The sequence below is a fragment of the Triticum aestivum genome, chromosome 7B (genome assembly GCF_018294505.1).
Source record: "Triticum aestivum cultivar Chinese Spring chromosome 7B, IWGSC CS RefSeq v2.1, whole genome shotgun sequence".
Classification (NCBI taxonomy): Eukaryota; Viridiplantae; Streptophyta; class Magnoliopsida; order Poales; family Poaceae; genus Triticum; species Triticum aestivum.
The window spans coordinates 400,266,793-400,277,907 of NC_057813.1; the positions used below are offsets into that span (position 1 = coordinate 400,266,793).

Here is an 11,115-nt window from a genome sequence, read left to right on the forward strand (position 1 = left end):
AAATGAAACCATATGTCCCGCTTCTGGTTAGCCAAACTGCATAAATAAGTGCTCATGAAATGAATTGTCCTCATACCCTTCACTAGCAACTAAGTGCAATACAGTTTACTACACACGTTCAACAAACAGAAACAAACACATCTTACTAATTTCCAGATTCAAGCAGCTAACCAAAGGCCTTTCAGGCAAAGGAAAACATGTTCAGTTAAGCAGACGATATTTCCATACCTGCAACCCATAGAACACCCAGGCGTCGGCGATGACTGGACGAGCGGTGCTTCCGGCTGCTGCAAGCCTGCCTGCGCCGCGTAACTAGTGCTCCCCAACCAGTTATCGACTTCAGAGAAAGAGCCTACACCGTCCAAACTTGTACCGCTGCCGCCGCCGCCCCCGTCTAGAATCACCGACGCCATGGCAGCCGCCACCTAGGTCAGAGAGAGGGAGAGCTAAGCGATGAGGGAGAGATGAACTGCGAGAGGGGAATGGCTGCCTCAGATCTTGACCGACCCGACCGCAAACGCGGCATTAACAGCCGTTAACGCGCGGCCGTCCACGGTTGGCCACGGTGGCATCTGATTCGTGGGCCCAACCGGTCAGTTCGGTGCTTAGAGTGGGCGCAGCGGGCGGTTATCCGACATGGTAGTTTTTGCCACAGGTTAGTAAATAAGTGATAGTTTTTGGCACAAATCTGTAAAGTGGTAGTTTCTGGGCACGTTTTCATGAAATGTGGTAGTTTTTGGTTAAATACTCCAGGAATCAGGTGGTATTTGTTTAGTTTATATCCAAACTAACCACAAACTTGTCATTCCGACGTGGCATCATCAACATCTTCCCATCTAGGTTAGTTGACACTTGATTGGAGTTGTTAAGCGGTGGTGGTTTGGCAAAGATGTCACGCTGATTTAAATCATGAACTGGAACTAGACTAACCTGAATGATTGCATGAGACATGCATGCCGGTCTCTGGGAACGGCCCAAGAGTAGCTTTTTGCAGTGTCAACATTTGACTAATGGAATCTATCTATGCAACAACGCAGCTCCAATGCTAAACTCAGTTGGTCCTGTAGTCAGGAGCAACCAAATTCGTTTACTTGCCCATGCTCTTCGGAAGGAGGTTTCAGGAAAACTGTTAGGCATCTTGTAATATTATAATCTGCTGATAAATTCTTACTGCTTGTTTCTTGTATTTTCCCCATTATGTGCTCTGTCAAGCCCCATGGCTCTCGTTATATCGTAGGAGTGTAATGCACTCCTCATTGATCACTCTAATATGGCTAGTAGTAGTTGGGACATATATCTTGTTATGGCAATTTTGTGCATGTGTAGCTCTGCATCACTGTAATTGCAACCTCCTACAAACGGAGTGCCATGAAAGGAAAAGGGGACAATGCAGGATACAGCTGCAATTACTGTCCCCGGACCCAAAGCAAGCACCTTGTTTCTCCTGCAAGCAACACAAAATGATTAAACCAGCACAGCAACTCCACCATAATTGAAGAAAAAGTGACACACTAGACACATTTGGTCTGAATCCTAGGTTAGGGAGGGACCGTGAGATGCAGGATTGCAGGTGCAGCACATCATCAACAAAGCAGAAAAGCAGTTACTAATCACACAGGGGCAGACAGACACAGCAGAAGGCAGACAGACAGGGAGAAGAGAAGCAAAGCCAACCGTCCCCAAAGAATTTCTTAGCTAAAGATGGAGGCAACAACAGCGAGGTACAGAGAACAAATCATCATGAATGGCACCCACTACACACCGGCACTAGTACTACTGCTAAATAGCAACATCTAATCGTAAACGGATCCACTTATGTACATGTCTGCACTTGGTCTACTGCTAAGGTTCCATCATCCTGCTTCTTCCTGATCCCGACCCTGATCTTGCTTTCCCGGATCTTCCTCAGCCACTGTACAAGAGATGATTGTGGAATGGACGTTGAACCAAGCAGGGTGCCCAAACGAGCAGAGCCTGGCTCGATCGTTGTCAGGTTTCTGCCTCATGAGCAAGATTTGATCAGGCCCAGGTTGTAGAGATTCCTCTTCACAAGGTTGCCGAGGTAGAACAGCCCAATGCCGGCGCCGTTGCGGTCGTCCCGGTCATCCTGACCGCGGGCCTTCTGGTAGAGCTGCGGCCGGTGCTCCTCGACGACAAGGCAGTCCACGCCAACCTTCTCCCTCACGGCTTCAATGGCGTTCTGCTGGACGGCCTGGCCGGCGGTGGTGCCGGTGACATAGAACACGTTGGTGGCCATGTCGCCCTTGGTTGAAACCTCTGCCTGCGCCACGAGCAGTCCGTTTTCCCTGAACGTCCGGGTGACGTCTGACAGCAGTCCCGGGCGGTCTGGCGTGCACAGCTCCAGCCTCACTCCCTGGAAATTCAGAAATCAAGACACATTAGAATCCATGAATGAGAAAGATTTAGGAAGTTGAGTACAGTATGTACAAAATTGGCGTGGAAAGTACCTCAAATGATCTCCGTTCTATGGCGTCTTGCAGGCATTGGCTCACTCGCTGCATCTCGGCCTCGGAGCGGATGGGGCTCCCGTCGGTGTGACGGATGTAGAACTCCTGCCTCGCTTGGCCCGCGTTGGTGTCGATGGTGCCGTGGAAGACGAGGTAGTCCATGTCGGTGAGCGTGCACACGACGTCGTAGAGCAGCTTTGGGCGGTCCGGGCACTGGACGGTGACCACCGAGTACCCGCGCTCGGCCCAGCTCTCCACAGACACCAAGGGAGTTGGGAACGCGCGCTCCTGGTCGCGGCTGGCGTACATGAGCTGATGGAGGCGCCGGTCGGCGTGCGCGATGGAGCCGGCGGAGACGGCAGCCACGGCGCCGCCGCTGGCCTCCGAGTCTCCGCGAAGGAGCGGGGCAAGGCGGGCCTCGATACGCTCCACACTGGCGGCGCACACATCCTCGTGCCGCAGGTACACGAGGCAGGCGAGGCGGCCGCGGTGCGACCACGCCCTGGCATCCACGACGCTGCAGCTCATGTCGGCCAGCACGGCGAACACCTCGGAGATGAGCCCCGTGCGGTCGGCGCCCGTCAGCTCCAGCACCGTTAGCCCATCGAGCGCCGCCGGCTTGGACGGTCCGTTCCAGGTCCCGATAGACTGCAGCCAAATCAAGAAATCGAATAAGAAATGCTGCCCCTTTCCCTCTCCGGCGAGGCCGTGCGCTGTGCCAAGAAAGCGAGAAAGAGAAGAAAGTCCCCCCTACCTGCTGGATGTAGGTGATGACGCTGTCGTCGGTGAGCTTCCGGCCGAGGCGGTCGGTGACATGGAAGACATCCATGAACCACCTGCCGTCGGAGGAGATGTAGGCCTTGTTGATAGACAGGTCGAGGTCCGCGAGAACCTGGACCGCCTCGAGCAGGACGCCTCTCTTCCTCGCGCTGTCGACCTGCAACAACCACCACAGAAAAATGAGCACACCATCCAAGCAACCAACCAAGAACGCGCCGGAGACCGGCCAAAGGAGGAGCTCGACGGTCGGACACACACCTGGACGAGCGTGGCCGTGGGGCAGACGGCATTGTCGATGACCACCTTGGGGGTGTCCATCCTGATGACCAGCTTCTCGTACTCGTTGAGCCACTCCATCTCTGCTGCAGCCTGCCTCAGGGACTTCCCACGCCGCAGCGCTTCTTCTCCTTCTTCGCCGGGGACTTCCGCTCTCAAAGCAAAGTGCTCCGCGGAACCAAAGGCCGGTCCGTATGTATGTATATAAGCGAGGGGGGCGAGGTCGGGGACGAAGGGCGCGAGGGGCCGAGGAGCTTGGGAGGGATCGCCCGCGGTTTGGAGGCTTCTTCTTCTTCCCCTTGGCTGTTGTCGCTGGTTCGAATTGGAATGCGGGGAACTGGAATTTGGGGGCGATGTTTATGTAACGGGACGACGAGGAGGTGGAGGCGGTGGGCCCGGGGCCACATGGATGGATGCAGGAGCGGCTCATGGGAGCCAGGCGGGTCGCCACGTGGAGCCGTTCCTTCGCTTGCTTGCTTGCAAATTCCCTTTGAGTCCCGCTTATAACCAAACGGCAGTTTTTAAAACTTGGTGTTCTGCTTACTCTCCTAGAAGTACTGTAAGGCTGGTCATAGTGGGGAGTAACATATACCAGTATCATGCATATGATACTAGTGTATGATACTACCTCTATAGTGCATATCTTTACCTACTAATAAAACGGCTATTGCTTCTTCTCGTCCGTCATTAAAACTGCCCCTAAAGTTGCAAATAATTACCCACCAATGCCACTGGTAAGTAAGAAGAACGTTCAGTTTCTTTTTTTCCCGCGCTCGCCCATAGCTCAATAAGGAGAGGTCCCCTCATGTACATGTGACGCCCTCGATTCAATCGTACACTAATCATGCACGCAAATGTGTACGATCAAGATCAGGGACTCACGGGAAGGTATCACAACACAACTCTAAAACATAAATAAGTCATACAAGCATCATAATACAAGCCAGGGGCCTCGAGGGCTCGAATACATGTGCTCGATCATAGACGAGTCAGCAGAAACAACAATATCTGAGTACAGACATAAGTTAAACAAGTTTGCCTTAAGAAGGCTAGCACAAACTGGGATACAGATCGAAAGAGGCGCAGGCCTTCTGCCTGGGATCCTCCTAAACTACTCCAGGTCGTCGTCAGCGGGCAGCACGTAGTAGTAGGCACCTCCGGTGTAGTAGGGGTCGTCGTCAACGGTGGCGTCTGGCTCCTGGACTCCAGCATCTGGTTGCGACAACCAGAAAGAAAGGAAAGGGGGAAAAAGGGGGGAGAAAGCAACCGTGAGTACTCATCCAAAGTACTCGCAAGCCAGGAACTACACTACATATGCATGGATATATGTGTAAAGGGCCATATCAGTGGACTGAACTGCAGAATGCCAGAATAAGAGGGGGATAGCTAGTCTTATCGAAGACTACGCTTCTGGTCACCTTCGTCTTGCAACATGCAGAAGAGGGTAGGTTGAAGTCCTCCAAGTAGCATCGCATAGCATATCCTACCCGGCGATCCTCCCCTCGTATCCCTGAGGAAGAGCGACCACCGGTTGTATCTGGCACTTGGAAGGGTGTGTTTTATTAAGTATCCGGTTCTAGTTGTCATAAGGTCAAGGTACAACTCCAAGTCGTCCTGTTACCGAAGATCACGACTATTCGAATAGATTAACTTCCCTGCAGGGGTGCACCAACTTACCCAGCACGCTTGATCCCATTTGGCCGGACAAACTATCCTGGGTCATGCCCGTCCGCGGAAGATCAACACGTCGCAGCCCCACCTAGGCTCAACAGAGAGGCCAGCACGCCGGTCTAAACCTAAGCGCACAGGGGTCTGGGCCCATCGCCCATAGCACACCTGCACGTTGCGTACGCGGCCGAAAGCAGACCTAGCCTAGTGGCGTTCCAGTCCAATTCGGCGCGCGCCGCTCCGTCGCTGACGTCTGAAGTGCTTCGGCTGATACCACGACGTCGGGATACCCATAACTACTCCCGCGTAGATGGTTAGTGCGTATAGGCTCGTAGCCAACTCAAATCAAATACCAAGATCTCGTTAAGCGTGTTAAGTGTCCGCGAACGCCGAACAAGGCCAGGCCCACCTCTCTCCTAGGCGGTCTCAAACTGCCCTGTCGCTCCGCCACAAAGATCCACACAGAGGGCCGTCGGGACAAAGGTCCTTTTAGCCCCCAATCCGTGAATCACTCGCGGGTACTCTTCGAGCTGACCCGACTTTAGTCACCATCTGTATAATATGTATGTATGTATAGTATATACCCGTGATCACCTCCCGAGTGATCACGGCCCAATAGTATGGCAAGGCAGACTGACAAGAATGTAGGGCCAATGATGATAAACTAGCATCCTATACTAAGCATTTAGGATTGCAGGTAAGGTATCAACAGATGTAGCAACAATGTCAGGCTATGCATCAGAATAGGATCAACGGAAAGCAGTAACAGGCTACACTACTCTAATGCAATCAGTATAGAGAAGAGTAGGTGATATCTGGTGATCAAGGGGGGGGGGCTTGCCTGGTTGCTCTGGCAAGAGAGAGGGGTCGTCAACTCCGTAGTCGAACTGGGCCGCAGCAGCGTCGGTCTCGTAGTCTACCGGAGAGAAGAGGGGGAAGAAACAATGAATACAATGCAAACAAATGCATATCGATGCATGACATGACAAGTAACGATGCTAGGTGTGCCCAATCGCGGTAGTAGGTGATACCGACGAAGGGGGGAAACATCCGGGAAAGTATTCCCGGTGTTTCGCGTTTTCGGACAGATGAACCGAAGGGGGAAAGTTGCGAGTTCGGTAGGTTAGGGGTGTGTGGCGGACGAACGGACTGTGTATCCGGAATCGTCTCGTCGTTCTGAGTAACTTTCATGTTGAAAATATTTTAATCCGAGTTACTGATTAAAAGATATAATTTTCTAAAGATTTTTTTAATTTCTGGAATTTAATTAATTATGTAATCCAACATTATCCAGAATAGTAAATGCTGATGTCAGCAGTCAACGTTGACCATTGACCTGGTCAACCTGACGTGTGGGTCCAGTGGGACCCATCTGTCATTCTCTGTTTAGTCTAATTACAGATTAGTTAATTTAGTTAGTGATTAGGTTAATCTAATCAGGATTAATTAACTTAATTACTTAATTAATTAATTAATATTTTAATTATTTTAGTTATTGTTTATTTATTTATTTAATATATTTATTTATTTATTTATTTTAATTCCTTTTTCTTTTCCCTTTTTTTAAAAAATAATGTTCTGGGGTGGGGCCCCAAGGTCAGTGGCTCGGAGGGGGGGGGCTTGCGGGTCGGGCGTTGCGGCGCCCGACTGGGCGTTCGCCCCAAATTGGCGGCGAGGAGGTCCGGGGCATGGCCGGGCGGCCACCGGAGGGGAAATGCCGAGGGGGGGGGAAGCAGCAGGGCGCGACGGCGGGGCGCTCGGGTGGAGTCGGCGAGGGGGCAGGTCAGGGAGCAAGGGGGTTCCGCCGGCGCGGTCCGGTAGCCGTGGACACCGGTCGACGAGCAGCGGCAGGCGGTGGGCGAGGTCATGGCCTCTCAGGCCGATGGCCTCGGCGAGTAGCACCACCAGGGACGCGCGGGGCGTGGCCAGTGCGAGCGCGCGCCCGATGGCGCGGGATGCGGCCGGGACAGACGGGGGGGGGGGGCGGCGCGGCGACCGCGGTTCGAGTGCGCCCCGGGCGTGGTGGCCACGGGCGAGCGGCGCCGAGGGAAGGGGAGGAGGGGGGTCGAGGGCGCAGTCGGCGGTGCCGGTGCACGTGGCTGAGGCGGCCAGGGGGGGAAGGGCGCGGCGGCCGCGGCAGGGGAGCCGCACGGGGAAGCGGGGAGGGAAGGGGAGGCGCTCACGGGGGGGAGATGTAGGGCACGGGCAATGGTCTCGGGGGCGGTCGGGGAAGACCGGCGAGGAGGAGGGCGAGGAGGCGGCGTTCGGCGGCGACGAGGCCTGGCGGCAGCGAGGCGAGGTGGTCGGGGTCGACGGGATCGGGGCCGATCCCGATCCAGATCGGTGGGGGAGAGGAGAAGGGGATCGTGGGGGAAGTGGGGGGTGTCGGGCTAGGGTTCGGTCGCCCAGGGGGTTATGGGGGGGGACCGGGGTGGGCCGGCCTGGCCGGCCTGGTGGCCAGCTGGGCCGCGGTCCAGGAGGGGGGGCTTCTCTTTCTCTCTTTTGTTTTTTTCTTTTCTTTTATTTATTTACTTTTATTGTTTTAATTCAACTTAGGGCACATAAGTATTTTATAAATTTGTGTTTTCTTTATTATAATTACCTATGTAATATTTGGCACTAACCGAACATTTTTGTTTTGATGTTTGAAATTTTTTGATGTTTGACAATATTTAAATTTTTAATTTAAAAAGTTTCGAACCGTCGCGAGATTAGCAACAGTAAATGAGGTGACGTGGCATCATTAGCAGAGGCTCACTGTAGCTTAAATACCCGTGCATCACAATTCTCCTCCACTACAAGAAATCTCGTCCCGAGATTTAAGAGGGGAGTAATGGGGGGGGAGTTCTGGTTATTCTAATGGACCTTCTTGAAGAAGTTAATCCCTTTCGCTGATGCCTCCAATTATTTATTCCAAAGCATCATGAGGAAGTTGTCGCCCTTTCTTCAAGGAGCTCCATCGTACTTACGAATAGGTAAGGGGCAGCTCTACAATGATAGGATGTTATAAGGGAAATTCATCTGGGGGTATCCCAGGAATAAACATATGAGTATCTCTCGAGTTGAACAAATTACACATATCAAGAGCAAAGTAAGACGGTGCAATAAGAAGTTTCAAGCGGATAGGCAATCATTCATTGCCTGAAGCAGAGTGCGAAAGGGGTTCTGAGCAACGGGAATAAGTATTGTGTCCGATACTAGAATAGATCAACAGGCAAGTGGCCCGTGAATTACATACAAAGTCAAGCACGAGGAATAACTTTGACAACAGGTGGTACAGGAGAGTCAGGTTTCGATCCTGTGGAACTGTGGGTTATGGGCCCACCATGTGGGTTAAAGGTAGGAAGGGGGGGGGCTGACATCTTGCACGGTCACAATAGCAAGGCATGCCAGAGGGTAGCCTATCTGTTATGTTGGCAACCATGTCGATACCAAGGGCGAGGGACGAAGAGAACCATTTTCCTGCTCGTTGAACGACGCGGACCAGTAGGCAAAGTTCTCGTTCATCGGTGGTTACCGAAATGTCATCAACAATAGTAACAGGGTCTTACTGATCGAGTTGTACACCACGGTGTTTACATAAGCAGGGAGATATTACTGCTTATGTCATATAGATCATAGAAAGGTTAAACAAAACAACTGGAAAGGAAAGTGATTGTCAGGTTTAATCAAAACAATGGAAAGGAAAATGTGTATCCACACCTATTTCAGGGGGTATATCCTTTCCAACGACAAGCAGAGTAAGATATCCACGACAGAAGATAAGGTAGAAAACCCTGTAGGTAAGGGGAGAGAAATTTCATGACATTACCCATACAACGGTGTTTGGATAATTGAGCAAGAAACATTTAGCATTGGGCTTCAAATGGTCTTGTTGAAAACCGGAGTACCAGAGACATGCTTCGAGATAGCATTGACATGGTCTTCAAGCAAAGGTCAGACTTTGGATATAGGAAGGATCCATTAGGAACAACTTGTAGGATAAGTCTTACAACTTCCTCCAGGAAGAATGGTTATCTTGCAAAAGAAATCATAATGATAGGTCGTCCAGCCAGGGGGGGTGCTAGGCATGACATCATGTTACCGGGTCACGTAGAGATCAATGTTACAACTCTTGGAGATATGTCCCAACCATCATATCTGACCGAGATTCAGATCCGGTTGGTGTCAGGATACCTCAGACTTAGGATACCTGAGAAGAAAAGGTGCAACGCAAATTGACGAGATGACATTGTAAGATTCTCGGGGAAATGAACTATGAAGTGATTTCCGTTATCAAGAGTCCATCATTAACCCAAGGAGAGGACAAGGAGGTGTCTGGTGAACTCAACGGCAATTCACCGAGATTCCCAAAAGATGGATGTCCACAATTAAGTGAACAAGGAGATAACATTTGTCAGATCAAATGATATAAGGAAGTATGCTCGAGGAAAACATACACAATTAAACATTGGTTGAAAGGTGCGCCCGAAATATGGGTTGGGTTGCACGACCAATGTCAGAATGGTGATGCAATAATCAATAGCCTAAGAATGAACTTTCGACCATTAACTTCAAAGAGATAGGGTTGCTAGAAGGAAAGAATCCAAACAACACCGTTCACTTGTTGGAATTAACACAGGGACCAAGAAAGAATGGTGATGGTGAGAAGTATTTCTATGTCAAGAATTCTCAAGAGGTGGAACAAATCTCAGAACATTCTTGACATAAAGGACGGTAATACTCCAAGGTAAAGAAGAACAATTACTGGATAACAAGGAAACCAAGGTACAACACAAATTGTGAACAAGTTTGTGTTGGGGGGGGGGGAGGCAAGAATGTTGCCGATGATAACTCAAATAATCGAGGGACAAGGATGGTATTTCTCATCATGAATTCAATTGATATCCTGGAAGAACTCATAAGGTTGATGAGGATCACGACACATTTGTCGACAGATTTCATGAAGAAGTAATCAATCAGCGACGACATCAAGTCAAAGGAATGATGATGCCAAAAGTCATTGGAACCATGGGTACGACACAAACTCGAACGCAAGCTTGTTGTTTAAGGTGAAAGGGTATGACGAGGAAAATCGACGTAAGGTTAGTTCATCGTCGAAAATTGGTGCTCCGAGAATAAGGACCAGGTAGCACCGTTAGAATCGTCACGACAATGATATAGCCAAACAGGCTAGGAATGGCGTGATCGGGTACAAACTCGTACTTATAGAAGCTTACTGAAGAGTTGTTGAACCGTAGAGCGGACTCGGTTCAGTTATCGGTGTCTTTGAGTGTTCAATAACTCCGAGCTCATGAAAAACTGTAATAGGTGAGTATGTAGTACTTGATGAAGAACTCATAAGAAATTATGCAGTTCCAAGATAATCTTGAGATACCAGGTGGTAATGCTCGACGACAGATCAAACTAGAAGTTGAACTGGGGTATTTCTCTATAGAAGACAAGTGCTTAAACTTGCACAGGACATGATATTTAAAGGAGAACATGGTCAGAACCACGATTGCAAAAAGGCCAGATCTCAGATATAAGATGAACTTATACCAAGGGAATAATTGATTTTAAAAGAAGCTTCGATGAGAAGATGTACATCGTGTCCATGGGCATGAACGCAAAGTTCAAGGTCGACTCCCACTTCTCCAATGCACAACCTTTCATTCACTTCTCGCGCTCAATGAAGTTGTAGTTTTGAAATTTTATCTGGCAAAATACCAGAAGAGTACGACTCGTGAAAACTTTCGAGTTCACACCTATTAAGGAAGGCATAGGTTCAACCCATCGGGGCATCTTAGAATCATATACCAGAATCTTTAGAAGTAATTAACTCAAGCTCGAAGACAGAGCATGGTTAAGAAAGCAGAGGATACAATTTACCAAAGGCATTATGTATCAGAGGAAAGGCTCACAAGGTTATTGAATATGAAGG

The 11,115-nt window shown here is 50.1% G+C and overlaps 1 protein-coding gene across 1 annotated transcript; it reads right to left on the minus strand.

The window, feature by feature from the left end:
* Positions 1-1,660: 1,660 nt before the first annotated feature.
* Positions 1,661-3,860, minus strand: LOC123161198 (ACT domain-containing protein ACR8). The gene is made up of 4 exons (XM_044579047.1): positions 3,507-3,860; positions 3,223-3,405; positions 2,469-3,116; positions 1,661-2,374 (listed from the first exon to the last, which is right to left on the minus strand). The coding sequence occupies exons 1-4, from the start codon at positions 3,603-3,605 to the stop codon at positions 2,003-2,005; spliced, it is 1,302 nt and encodes a 433-aa protein (XP_044434982.1). The 5' UTR covers positions 3,606-3,860; the 3' UTR covers positions 1,661-2,002.
* Between the last annotated feature and the right edge of the window lie 7,255 nt (positions 3,861-11,115).

Excerpts from the sequence above, each read along its gene's own strand:
- LOC123161198 (XM_044579047.1), bottom strand. The coding sequence starts at position 3,605 with ATGGAGTGGCTCAACGAGTACGAGAAGCTGGTCATCAGGATGGACACC. Across the intron at positions 3,406-3,506 it reads CCACGGCCACGCTCGTCCAG|GTCGACAGCGCGAGGAAGAG; the intron begins GTGTGTGTCCGA and ends TGGTTGTTGCAG. Across the intron at positions 3,117-3,222 it reads TCATCACCTACATCCAGCAG|TCTATCGGGACCTGGAACGG; the intron begins GTAGGGGGGACT and ends ATTTGGCTGCAG.